Raw genomic sequence first — 13,371 nt, forward strand, 5'->3', positions numbered from 1 at the left:
AAAATAGGATGGTTATGCCGCCGAGGAAGAATGATACTGATGTAGAGGATTCTTTCCACAGCTTTGATGGAGGCGTGGATGCGCAGTCCGTGTGACATGTCATGGGCGTCTGTTCAATTTTGGAACACGACAATACCCACAACTCTACAGCTTAGATCCAGTCCACCCAATCCACCTCGACGTTCGACACCATCAACCTCCAGTAAAATGTCGCATCTCGTTCCCAATCGAGAGTTTAGCAAAGATCATGAAAAAGTTATAGCCGCGGTCGTAGTGTCCCCTGAAGGACACGAATGGTCACTGGCTCGTACGACAGGATGCTTTATCTGTGGGACTTGAAGACAGGTGCTATGTTGAAGAAGATGGAGGGGAATCGTCATGAAGTGGCGGCGTTGGCGGTATCACGAGATGGACAATTGATAGCAAGTGGTGGTGATAAGGGAGAGATCATCATCTGGCATGGAGAAACTGGAGAGTATCTCGTCCAGGTGATGATGGCCGACTCCTATACGATCTTCTCGCTGGACTTCTCTCCTGATGGTACGGTGCTGGCCAGTGGTTCCATGGACTGGATGACGAAGTTTTGGAGCACGGCAACATGGGAGACGGAAGGAAATCCAATCGAGTCCAGTATTTGGGTCAACTGCGTTCGGTATTCGCCATCTGGCAAACTTCTTGCCATCGCAACAAACAGCAGTCTCAAAATTTACAAATCCGACACAAGGGAATGTGTCGCAGACATGGGGGATAATTACAAATCTCACTATTGGCACAGCTTGAATCATGTACTCGCGTGGGCACCCGATGGCACACGCCTTCTCTCGACGGCCTTCAAGCATGACGGTTCCCTGAGAATACTAGTGCAGGAGTGGGATACATCGACCTGGGGGCAGGTCGGTGATAGTTACTGGACAGGCCCTTGCTGTGGCCATATCAGAGGCATTGTCATTAATCCTGCTGGCACACTTGTCGCCTCCGCATCTGTTGACAAGCGGGTCCGTGTCTGGCGGCTCTCAGATCAAAAAACCATTGCCATCTTCCAGCACTCAGCCCCGACGATGTGCGTCACTTTCTCCGTAGATGGCAAGCATATCCTCAGTGGTGGTGAGGATAAGATGATATCAGAGTGGGCTGTACCCGAGGACGATGATTCACAGGCGTGTTTCCATCATTCATTGACTTGGGTAGCGTAATTCGAGCATGCTTTATGCCAGGTCCTCATCGATGATACGGCCGCCTGCAGTGCATGCGACGCGGAGGGCGTGTGTATCGCTACAAGAGAGCGATTGTCGAGTCCGAGTGACACGGCCCTCTTTGGGTCCGGTCCAACCACCCACGACTAGTACACCTCGCATACCAAACACTCGATCGTTAGGGCGCATACATCGACCGGGACCAAGTACTCGATGATGCACTCAATGTGAGATCGGATTCGTCCTTGCTCAGACCCTTACAGAAAACTGACTTCCATTGTAACATAGTCCGTCACCATTCATCCCCAGTAAGGTCTGATTGGGGATATGTTTCTAGTAGTGGTTGAGAAACTGGATTATGAAGTGGTGCGATTCACACATTTGGAATCAGACGGGGCAAAGCCACTAATGCTACCTTATGTTTTCTCTGCGAGAACATGTAGAAATCACACTGGCGCATATTAGTGCCTACTTTCGATTCCCTCGCTGAATGCGTTCAGAGATGTGTTTATGCTTGGATATGATTTTGTTATGTTAAAAACCATTAAAAACACGCTCCGCTAGTCAAAAAATACGGAAAAATATATCGGAAGCAGCGTTGAAAGTTTATGCAGAGAGGTGGAAATCAAAAACATCATGAAAAGTGAACACGAGCAGCTGCGGCTGGGACCTAATACATATTGCCTGCAATGGTTGTCTTGTTCCAATTGTTGACGTCTTTCAGGAAACCAATCCGTGGCAGTGTGTCAATCAAATGATAGTCACACGTTCACTGCCCTGGTCGAGGACGAGGATGTCTAAGACGCCTATGCTCTTGATAAAATCTGTGCGATGATGATAAGCAGGGAAAAGTCATAATGGGTGATAAGTTTACGAATGCCATAAACAAATTTAGGCATGGTCTGCAGCGATGTCATCTTTCAAAGTTGTAATAAGAGTCTTCAACAAGGCTGGTAGCATACAGCATGGTAGTAGAGTATACGGAGTAGCACGACTGGCCATCATATATAACAAAACCTGTAACGAATAGTGCAAAGTATCAATACGATACAAATTGGAGCGAAGAAGGAATAAGGGCAAGATATTCTGCTTGCTGCTCATCTGTCTCCTCTCCACTGTGGACGATCAGACTCTCCAGTGGACACTCTGACCGTGCCAGGAATGCTTTGAACTCCTCATGAGGCCACTCTGGTACACCGTAAACATAAAGTACGCGTAGAGTGGGGAGTGAGAGAGCGTCGAGCAGGTCGCAGAATTGGGACCCTGATTCATCAGGATAATCACAATAAATGCCTAAAGTTTGAAGGTTTGTGTGTGTGAATGGTCCTAACGCTTGGACGTCATCGAATGTGATGCGAATCATTAGCAACGATAGATTGGGGGCTAGCTGGAGCAAGTGGAGAGCAGCTTTTGCTTCCCGTACTCTGATACTGAGTGACGTCAGGTGGGCCCATACGGGATTGCAAGAGGATACCTCGTCGGAGTCGAATGACCACCCTCCTACGCGAAAAACTGCACAGAGTGGACAGTTGCGAGATAGAGCGTGACATACTAGCTGGCATATTATCACCGGGGATATAGGTATAAATGTACACGGACATCTCCTGAAGTGCTAGGAGGTTGCTGAATATATTGTGTTCAGGTGTGTCCGAGCTGGCATAGTAACAACCGACAGAGAGAGATGAAATTTGATTGACGTAAGGCTGAATAAGGTGTCGTAGCTTGGTCGAGTGAACATCTGAGTAGAAATGGAGTCTTAACGAGAGCGGACGTCCTCGTGCTCGCTTGAGCCAAGTGTCGTAGAAGAAGGTCGCCTGCTGCCAATTTCTGTCGTCGCTTTCTACACACAGCACACACCACAAGTTAGGCATGCCCACAGCAATTTCCCTCCACCGTCGACATATTTTGGTCAACAGCATAGGTGCTGTTAGCTTTGATGGGCGCCGCAATTGATCTAGTTCCGGAATTTGCGGGAGACAGTGGCAAAATATTTGGGACAGGACTTCAGTTGGCAAGCGCCAGAGGGGTGATACGAGCCTCTTGTGCAAATTAATGGATTCGATGATTTTGTTCTTCTGCTCGAAGAGTTGCTGCTGAAGTGTGTGGATACCATCCATGACTGTTTGCAGACCGGAGATGTCGTGCGAAAGTGCTTCCAACTGGTGTTGGCGTTCGGTGATAATGGCACTGATGCTCTGGTCTTTGAGCTCAATTGCACAGTGATTGGGATTGGGGAACGTGGTTCGGGAGTACGGCGTTTCGAGGTCGGGTATCTGCTAATGTTCAATAAAGCATGGGATACATCCTCATGGACGCACAGTTGCTCGTGAACATAGCTGAAGCGAATGGTTGTTATTCGCAGAGGAGTGTCTAAAACTTCGGCACTTACGATGGTCTGCAGCGCAACAATGATATCCGAGACCGTCGAAAGATTGACATTTGAATTGTCTGTTTGCATGTTGTGACTCGCAAAGTACGTGCAACTTGGGAAGAGTTCAAAGAGGCTTAGTGTGTTATTCGTTCGAACAACAAAATAATCCAAATTGATGCGGCGGATGTTATTTTGTGCGCGTGACGTGATTGGTCATCTAAAATGATCTGACTTTCATGCTAACATATTCAGACGTTTGTCAACTGGGTTTTGGCCTGCGGCTTTAGCGGTCTGCGGTTGCAATTGTCCACTAGGAAGGTGCATCGCGAAGTTCTAGAGTCCTCGACAGGAGTCAGGCATCAAATGTACTAGCCATGGCGTTTTATCAGCATTCATCATGAACTCATTCGATTCGGCTGCATCGCTGTCTATAAGTACAACCTATCCTCAGAGCAGCAAGCCCCACACTGGCATGCCCACATTCTCAACTTTACGGCTATCTTAACATTTTTACAAAAAGCTCATCTTTCCTCGTTGGTGACCGCAACCCCTCCAATTGCAATAGCGACAACATGGTCTCTCCGTGGCTCGTTCGTGTGGTTGCCATAATGCTGCGCGTACGCTTCTCAGTTTTGACTATATAAGTTAAGCCCTCCGAGTCCGATGTCTGTCCTCAATGCATGTTGGTGATGTGACACCATTCGGAACAGCTCCATGGGTTCCGCATTCGCGCAGCTCTAGCTCTAGTGCGTGCTTTTTTGGATGTGTTGACTTCCAATGCTGACATTCGGGTTCCTCACCTGACTTCAGACTTGATCAGTTCGGCCACTGACTCCTGAAGTGCTCACCGGGTGGAAATGGGAATCGAGACGCAGTGAGTAGACATTGCTCACTATTCGTAATATGCTTTTGAAGCCTCTGATTTTAGTCCTTGATTGATTTACTCATACGCTCTATGGCACTTACCTTCAGTCACGTCTGATATTTATCAACATATTGCATCTCCACAGGGCGATTACCCAGCACCGTAAAGAGGATAAATAATTATAAGGGACCACGGTACGGGACGAAGTTGATGAAAAGATAAGGTCAGTCTTTCGTCAGATCTAACTCGGTTCGCTTGTTCCAGGTCACCGTCTTCAACGCTGGCGAACACAATCGTCTGCCATTATCTACTTTCTATGTCTTCTTCGCATCCAACGTATAATACCTCGTGGAGGTGTATCATTCTCATCGATATTGCTCAATCTACCACGAGCTATTATACTTCGTCGGTGCTCATCTGGTCCCCTACCGCCCATGTAGCATATAGCCACAGCCCTCATCGCGCTGAGGCGCGAAACTAGAACGAATATGCTGGCTGATGGAGACGGTCTAGCATCTGCATTCCAGCTTCGCGGATCAATCACGCACGCGCTTATATGCGCGAGCCAACTCAATATTCTACGTTAACTTCATCTCTCCTCGTTGGTGACCTCCCGAGTAATCACCGTGCAGGCTCAGCTGATTAATATCCAGGCTGGTAGAACAGCTGCGTTCTCTCGCATAAGTCTATTGGTCTCGCTGTGTGTGTTCTTCGAGTCGTGCATTCTATAATCATCGGGAGGTGAGCCACTCGTTCGTCGTCGCTACAAGTTACACGTCCATTCTTCAGGACTTCGTCAACAGCAACCCGAATACGCGAGATTCGCCATGGACGGTATTCAAGGCATCCCCGTTCGCACAACTCTAGAATGCACCTCCTTCGATGGGTTGATTCTATCTCACAGATTGATGTTAAAATTCTCGATACTTCAAGCTTAATCCCATGCCTGTTTGTCTGGGAATTGGATGTCCGTGTAGGATTGCCAACGTACGCATTGGGAGCTCGTCGTAAAGCGTCAGACGTTCTCTATGTTTTTTTTCGGATGCGGTGCAATACGAAAGTCCGCGCACAAGACAAGAGATGATACTTGTCCTTGAGCGAGGACAGCGGTATCGAAAATATCCGTAAAAAACCTTGTTCATGTAGCCATCCAGGATAGATGGCATTCGTGACACTGACGATATTTGACAGGCCGTAGTACGCACTATCACAATCGGATACGAGGGGTTAAATATTTAAATGTGGAAGCCGTGGAGATATAATGTGGATACAGAGTACATACTGTCAAGGATCACGCATATGATAAAAGTTAGCATCTGGTTCTGTTGTAATCATGATTGTTATAAATCACCATCATATCGATTTCCTCGTACAAATCCTTAAAAGCCCGTTCGATCGGACACTACATAGCAAGCATATACTGCACAACTGGCATCCTGGACCCGATGCGGCAGACAACCATAAATAGTACACCCAGCTGACGAGCAGACTTATGTCCGCCAGTTCACATCGTGACTTCACGACATTTCTCAGTACCACAAAAAGCCAGTGGGACATCCTACAGCATCTTCACCGAGCTTCGCGATTTCTTTGAGTCCCTTGCCGCCATCAATCCTCTCAAATACCTTCACTCCACCACCTTCCACACCGCCCACAACCAGATACTTATCTTCATCACCTCCAAACGCCATCCCCCGGACATGGGTTAGCCCCGTGCGCACTTCGTTCACAAGCTCTGGCTGGCCCTCTCCGGCGGCGAGAGAGAAAATTGCGATAGTGTCACCCTCTGAATGAGGGTCATTTCTGTTCGACGTGTAGATGAACGTTTCAGGGAAGGATGCGTTGGATTCGGGTAGCAGGATTTCCGCTGCCGTCATGGTGTCCGGTATCGGTGATGCAGAAAGCGTGAACAGAGATGTAAGAGGAGTAGGGGGCGCCGGAAGCGGAGGGAATGTGTGTACAGCAAGCTTCAAGGTGAGCTCCAGCAGCGTGTAAAGGGTGGTTCCTGTCGCAACAATCAACAAGATTTCAGGAATCGAAGTGAATGACACACCTCGAGCTACGACATGTCGTGGGCCACCCCCTGCTTCAAAGTCAATATGACCGCAGATTGCCCACTTGCCATCGTTTCGTTTGGCGAGTCTCCAGACCTTATCTGCACCCAAATCCGGGACCAGGAGCTCTTTCTCTGTTTGGTCCAGTGGATTGAAGAAGATTTGATGGGGGTGGGATGAAGATTGACGAGCTTTGTTTCGACCTACATGCTCAAAGGGCATGGAAAGCGTCCATGGGTTTGGTGAGAGTATGTAAGGGGCAGATGTTGATATCGGAAGGGTCGCGATGGTGCCTGAGGAGTACTGGGTGCAGACGCAAGTGCAACAAAGGGAAAATAATATTCATCGCTCAGAACAGGTGGAGTCGACGTTCTGGGGACTTACATTTCCAATGATGAGCTCGTCCTCCGTGACAAGAAGGGTGCAAGGGTCCGCACCACCACTCTTGGCCCTGGCCACCACCTCTCCTCCCTCAACGATTCCACCCTTTCCATACTTGATCGCGACGACTTCTCCATCTGCCTGTTCGAGCCCTGTATAAATGAGGGATTTATTGGACGGATGAGATGCGATCCATGACGGATGGTACCCAACGGGTGTTCGAGCGAGGAGTTCAAGTGTCGGAGATCCTGTCGATGGTGTTGGATCAAAGGACAGCGTGTAGATCGAGTCAGTGTATGAAGCGACAAGGATTGTAAGCGGTGCCATCGTGGTCTCGGTTACAGATGATTGCACGTAAAGAGCTAGATCGTTGATAAAGAGTTTGATAGACTGTGGGATTCCGTGTGCTTAAAACACTGCTAAGTCAACGTGATACTATTTTGTGGCTCGACCGGGACGATGTTCGGAAGCAGACATTAATGTCCGCGGTGCTCAGAAATGATGGTGGTGTCGTCATCGGCCGCCTAGTTTTGTGTGATGAGCGGGGAATTGATCATAATACGAATCATCTGGGAGCACTTTCTTCGAAGCTGCTCTGTCGTCTATAACATGTAGGAGCCCGTCCTCAATGAAAAGCACTTTGGAGGGTACTTAGCTGCCATTTCATTGCACAGGAACTCCAGCGAGCAATCTCATGCACTTTTCATGCACTGTGCGACCTGTGCTCACTAGTGCAGAGTTAAGCTGTGATATATCTTGACGCAAGATCCTCCATCGCACAAAGCACACGCAGCCTTTGCGGTGTGTGAAATTTAGCCTCCATGATTAATTAGTAGCTGAGCGTCTACGCAGTACTCGCACCTGTGCACATCCACATGTCCTTCGATAGGTCTGACTAGGAGAGACTATTCGGCGCTCTACCACAGTCACCGCCTCGGCCGTACTCCGAGTCAACACCATCAACCTCCAGTAAAATGCCTCAGTTCTCCCAAAACACCACACCGGCCTTCGAGCGTTTAAAGATCATACAAAAACCATATGCGCTGTAGCAGTTTTCCCTGATGGCCGACGAATGGTGACGGGCTCTTTCGACAAGATGCTTTGTTTGTAGGACTTGGAGATAGGTGTTATGTTGAAGAAGATGGAGGGGCATCGCGACAGGGTGACGACATTGGCGGTATCACGGGATGGGCAACTGATAGCAAGCGGTAATCAGAGAGGAGCGTTCATCGTTTGGCACGGGAAAACTGGCGAATTTCTTACCCAATCTACCAAAGCCCACTCTAATCGGATCCACGCACTGGATTTTTCTTCCGATGGATCAGTGCTGGTCACTGGTTCATGGGACAAAACGATGAGGCTGTGGAACACCAAAGCCTGGGAGCAACAAGGAAAACCAATCGAGTGTGGTAGTTATGTCCGCTGCATTCAGTATTCGCCGTCCGGCTGGCTCCTCGCGATTGCAACATACATCGATATTCAAATTTATGATCCACACACGAAGCAATGCGTCGCAGACTTCAAGGGCCAGATTCCATACAACTTTTCACTCGCGTGGACGCCCGATGGCACGCGCCTTCTCACAACAGGAAATCAAAATGATCCAACCATACGGGAGCGGGATCCAGTGACCTGGAAGCAGGTCGGTGAACCCTGGACCGGCCACACTGACTCTATCAATGCCATTGCCATTAATCCTGCTGGGACGCTTGTCGCCTCCTCATCTGATGACAACCACATTCGTCTCTGGCGGCTCTCAGATCGACGAGCCGTTGCCACATTCAGGCACTCATCCTCGCTGGAATGTGTCACTTTCTCCGTAGACGGTAAGCACATCCTCAGCGGAGGCCTTGATAAGATGATCTCAGAGTGGGCAAGTACCTCAGGGTATTCATCCAAAGGCACGTTTCCATCCTTGACTCATATACCACAAATCGAGCATGTTTCGTACAGATCCTAGCCATCACGACATCCCGCGATGCATGCATTTATCTACCGCAGAAGAACTACTCACGCAAGATATCAACACCGATGCGAACAACCATACTTCCTACGCCCATCGTTCGTTCGTTATGGCGCGAAAACACGACTGGGATTGCGCTCTTCAGGATGCAATCGAGGTAAGATTCACTGACTCATCATGGCCCCCTTACAACAGGCTAACTTGAAGGTGACATCACATAGTTCATCAGCATTCAGCCCTCGTTGACAGACTATATATCCAAGGGTATTGCCCTCTGCGGAAAAGGCCGCGTCCGAGAGGCAAGGGCAGCATTTGATGTTGCATCTATGTACACGGACCAAGATTCAGAAACCATTCATTTTCTCCTCTTGATCAAAGTATGTTAATTTGCTTCGCATACACAGCACACAGCAGGAAAAGAATGCTTCGGACAGATGTCCCAAACGTTCAAAACTTCACCTGTCAGATGCGATGTCACCGCCTTTGACTGTCACTGTACGAGGCCAAACTTTCGAGCCAACACCTGTGTTCGATACGCTTTCGGCGTTTCGCGGCAGAAAGACACGCTATGAATCGAGAAGCGTTTCAAAGGCCTCCCTGCCCCGTATGTATACACCCATTCCTCTAGCGGGCCCAACTCAATGTATTTGGTAGATGGACGGACGACCCCATTTTAGAAACTTATCCATTCTGCAATACGTACTGTGTTCTAGACCGGGTGAGCCAATACATAATCATAGAAGTCATCGAAAAAGGTTCTCAAGATCCCACTGAACTTGTGTTCCGAATTCTGCTTTTCAACGTTCACGAGCATCAACACGTATAAAATTATGCGACGCGCGATCGCACCTTTCACTTGGGCCACTTACGAACGAGCCGATTACGAACGCGTCTTGCGTCGTTTGCACGATGACAGAGTCTCGATATGCACTGGGGCTTTTCAAAAGCCTGCACCTAGTCTAGGCTTTGTGGAAAACTTCATATATGCATCTCGCTCTCATGGAGGTCTTGATGAAAGAATTGCCCATGCGGTGCGCAGAGGCCGAGTACATCGCGGATGGTTGTGCACCTTTAAGAGCATGGGAGACTTCACTGCGTACCAGCTAGTGCTGAACCTCTCCTATTCAAGTGTTTTGAACTTCTCGGACTACGATTTTGTGGTGGTCGGGTTGGGTTCATGTCGCGGCCTTCAACGCCGTTTCGAAGGTCTCATTCCTCACAAATGCGAGGTTGACATAATCCGATGGATGCAACTCACGCAGGGCGATCATTTTTCGCGCCTCGACCTGAAGTTTAATGGCTTGGGGCCTTGAAGCTCGTCCTATTATGCTGTGCGATATCGAGCACACCTTATGCTGAGGTCGATAGATACGTCAGGAAGCTCGGCACACCAGCCCGTCGCTGCCTTTCACCCATCTGGCGCACTTCCAAAGATGCATCCTCCAAAGGCATGGACGCTTCCTGAGCGGCTATCGCTCCGTATCAAATGCCAGAAGGAAGCAGAAGTCGAATTCATCGAGAAGTTCGTTGTGTCATCAATTCAATCGCACCGAGGAGCGGAAGGCGAAAGAGAATTTTTAGTTTACTGGGTGCTTAATGTGCTTAGTGCCGTCGGATAAACCTCTTTGGCTTTGTGGAGAAGTTCAACATCTCTTTCATAATTTAGATACAGGTGGTCTATGTACTCAAGAAATACGTTGATATACAGATTTAGGCACTTATCAACATGTGTATATGAAGAAAATGTTCTGTCTATCAGTGAGGTCAGCAAATGCGTGACGCTCCCTTTCCCGTTGCACATCATCATCAGTCCAACCTCGGCGCGCCTTTTCTTCCTCCAGCTGGGCTTTCCGCTTTCTGTTCAAGCGGACATTGATCCAGCGTAGTAAAAGCGAAACGAACAATTGAACGATCATCAAGACCATGATCGCAGTCTTTCCTGGAATATAGGCTGGCGCGTCTTTAGGCTGGAATATCTCGGTCCCGATAATATTGCCAATGCTGAAAGTGGCCATCGTCATTGCATTAATTGTCACCTAAGCACCACATAAATAAACTGAGGAAATAAAGGAGGATAAGCAACATCAAACGTACCTTCTTGGTATGGCCACTGGTGTTACTTGCGTTGTATGCGTAAATCGTGGAGAGAGCACTGCTGAAGGTACCGATGATGTATATTGCTGCCGCGAAAATCAGATTTCATGAAAACATTAAATGGTGACAATTGGACAGACCAAACAGCAGAACACCCTTGTTGGAGGATCCGTTCAAGCCAATAAGGATGGCTAATTCTCATTTTCAACCGACGTTCCTTCCAAATATTACGAACATACCTGAGGCGACAATTGTAGGAATCAAAGCGAACACGACGGGGATCATCCGCTCGCCCTAAAGGTGGTTGAGATAATTAATTATTGAGATAGTTTTAGGCCCTCTACCTTCTTGTCAGAATACCATCCGCAGAAAATCACCATCGTGGAAGCAATAAATCCCGCAGGAGTGGAAAGAATCAGGGTTTGCTTTGATCTAGGAGAAATGCATATTAGTGAGAAGCAAAGACAGCACGGTTCACGCACGTATATCCGAAACTTTCGATGATAATGTTGCTGACTGCAGTCAAAATTAACTTCCACTGGGCTAATTTCTGTCGATGCGACTTACAGTTACTCAAAGCTCCATTGGGGATACACGCTATAAAATCTGTGTCAGCTACCTTTTATGCATATTCAAGTCAAAGGTTTACTCAATACCGTTGAAAAAACAACGAGCCATGTGCGAGGGTCCGTTAAGGCTTCGATGACCTGGTCCTTCTTGAATTTCTTGTTCTCCGTACCTCCTTGATCATTCCGGACACGTTCAAGAGCAGCAATACGCTCCTCTCTCGTCAGCATGGAAGCATTGACTGGCGAATCTGGTAGCCAGATCAAGACGACTATGCCAATAACGATCGCAAGAGCGCCAAGTAGTATATAAATAATTTTGTAGGGCGCTAAAACCTTGCCGTTATCGAATGTGATGCCCTGGAAGAGTATAAATCATTCATACACCCCCTAGTGCATTGAGCGCCACTCACGTACGCCACGAAACCACCGAACACTTGGGTTAGGCCATTCTAAAACAAGGTCAAGGGCAATGCATATTTTGAATTGTAAGACAGTCGCACCATGACGTAGAACCATGAAATACGTTGAGCCTTATGACTGTCAGTCAAATAGTACTATATTTCACACGAAAATTCTCGCGTACCTGTTCATCCTTCTTGTAGAACATCGAGATGATGAGAATGAGACACGGTGAGACACAAGACTCGCACATTCCTGACCATTTCGAGTTTGTGTCTTGTTTCTTTGAAACGCGAAGAGGCTTACCCAGAAGGAATCTGAGAGCAAAGAAGGCTCCGAAGTTGTTTGTTGAGGCATGCAACATGAGGATTATTCCCCATACAACAATGTTGCCGCCTTCAATGGGTTAGTTGATTTGCAGCTGATACTATGGTTCATTGATTTCGCTCTCACCGAGATACTTGGCCAACCGAAGTTTCTGCGAGATATAGACGGTCGGAAACTCCCAAAAGAGGTAACCTGTGGTTGAACAGTTCGTGAGATCTATGCCGGTTTGCAGGATCGAAAATCTTACCCAGGTAGAAGGCCATGGATACCAAGTTGTAGTTCTAGAGTCATATTAGCATGTGCTGGATGTTACAGATGTTATAACCTGCCTGGCCTACGATCGGGAGGCCCATGACACTGCGACATTGTCAATATTCATGTTACCCAACCTCGCTGCGAACAACACTCGCCTCGCATAGTTCAGTGAGGTCTTGTCCCTGTTCAAGGGTAAGCATAAATGATTATTTCGTACATTATATGACGAACAAATATTGACAGAATAAACAGCCGCTGAAATGGTGGGGATGACAAGGTCCTGTAGATCCGTCGATATTTAAGTCAAAATCGCCAAAGTGCAGGAAACAAAAAATACCAGCTTGCGCCTGAGCTTTCGGTTATATTCCTCACTGAAGTGTGCCGTTGCTCGTGCACCGACGAGCTGAAGAGCCGCATCACCGTCAGAAGTATCGAGTGTATCTAGCCCGAGCTTTTCGTCGTAGGTCTCGAGCTGCGAGCTCTTCTCGACTTCGTCCGGAGTCTTCGCCGCACTAGTTTCGGAAGACATTGCACTAGCGCGTAATCAAGACGCCCGAACATTGCATTAGCTTCTTATCTGAATCCTCTCCCAGAAAGAAATGCATCCGCGACAGCTTGGTGTTATGACTGTGCCTGCAAGATAAAATTATAGCTCAAACGACCTGTACTGCAATTGAGGGAAAAGATAAGCAAGCCAACATGTTCCACGAGGAAAACGAGAGATAACTTACACGAAAAGACAAGGACGGACTCACGGCAAGCCGACGAGACCGTTTTGTTCAAGGTCTTCTCACGAACGCTACGTAGAGACTTTGATGATTTATATCGAGAAAAAATAGGGTACAAATGAGTATATGGTATGAAAGTTCGTAAGATAATACAGAAACAAGTAAAGCGACT

General features: G+C 47.9%; 3 protein-coding genes across 3 annotated transcripts; all 3 read right to left on the reverse strand.

Annotated features, from left to right (window-relative positions):
• Positions 1–2,031: 2,031 nt before the first annotated feature.
• On the reverse strand, positions 2,032–3,708 carry DFJ58DRAFT_831354 (uncharacterized protein). The gene is made up of 4 exons (XM_041392219.1): positions 3,583–3,708; positions 3,512–3,529; positions 2,746–3,466; positions 2,032–2,705 (listed from the first exon to the last, which is right to left on the reverse strand). The coding sequence occupies exons 1-4, from the start codon at positions 3,649–3,651 to the stop codon at positions 2,233–2,235; spliced, it is 1,281 nt and encodes a 426-aa protein (XP_041234798.1). The 5' UTR covers positions 3,652–3,708; the 3' UTR covers positions 2,032–2,232.
• A 2,101-nt stretch (positions 3,709–5,809) lies between these two features.
• Positions 5,810–7,494, reverse strand: DFJ58DRAFT_831366 (Lactonase, 7-bladed beta-propeller-domain-containing protein). The gene is given in 6 exon segments (XM_041392220.1): positions 5,810–5,846; positions 5,859–5,896; positions 5,941–6,434; positions 6,483–6,786; positions 6,868–7,325; positions 7,357–7,494. 3 exon segments carry the CDS (start codon positions 7,189–7,191, stop codon positions 5,959–5,961), a joined length of 1,104 nt encoding a protein of 367 aa, XP_041234799.1. The 5' UTR covers positions 7,192–7,325; positions 7,357–7,494; the 3' UTR covers positions 5,810–5,846; positions 5,859–5,896; positions 5,941–5,958.
• A 3,054-nt stretch (positions 7,495–10,548) lies between these two features.
• Positions 10,549–13,000, reverse strand: DFJ58DRAFT_673038 (MFS general substrate transporter; the record flags this gene model as incomplete). The annotated part of the gene is made up of 17 exons (XM_041383047.1): positions 10,549–10,863; positions 10,922–11,007; positions 11,062–11,112; positions 11,161–11,215; positions 11,266–11,353; positions 11,404–11,437; positions 11,489–11,518; positions 11,571–11,847; positions 11,901–11,939; positions 11,991–12,020; positions 12,074–12,144; positions 12,196–12,285; positions 12,343–12,408; positions 12,464–12,497; positions 12,623–12,653; positions 12,699–12,751; positions 12,809–13,000. 17 exons carry the CDS (start codon positions 12,998–13,000, stop codon positions 10,549–10,551), a joined length of 1,542 nt encoding a protein of 513 aa, XP_041234800.1.
• Positions 13,001–13,371: the final 371 nt, after the last annotated feature.

This window comes from Suillus subalutaceus, assembly GCF_016647625.1.
Source record: "Suillus subalutaceus strain FC151 chromosome Unknown DFJ58scaffold_590, whole genome shotgun sequence".
Classification (NCBI taxonomy): Eukaryota; Fungi; Basidiomycota; class Agaricomycetes; order Boletales; family Suillaceae; genus Suillus; species Suillus subalutaceus.

Excerpts from the sequence above, each read along its gene's own strand:
- DFJ58DRAFT_831354 (XM_041392219.1), bottom strand. The coding sequence starts at position 3,651 with ATGCAAACAGACAATTCAAATGTCAATCTTTCGACGGTCTCGGATATC. Across the intron at positions 2,706-2,745 it reads CGGTGATAATATGCCAGCTA|TTTTTCGCGTAGGAGGGTGG; the intron begins GTATGTCACGCT and ends CACTCTGTGCAG.
- DFJ58DRAFT_831366 (XM_041392220.1), bottom strand. The coding sequence starts at position 7,191 with ATGGCACCGCTTACAATCCTTGTCGCTTCATACACTGACTCGATCTAC. Across the intron at positions 6,787-6,867 it reads ACGAGCTCATCATTGGAAAT|TACTCCTCAGGCACCATCGC; the intron begins GTAAGTCCCCAG and ends GTCTGCACCCAG. Across the intron at positions 6,435-6,482 it reads ACGACATGTCGTAGCTCGAG|GAACCACCCTTTACACGCTG; the intron begins GTGTGTCATTCA and ends TTGTTGCGACAG.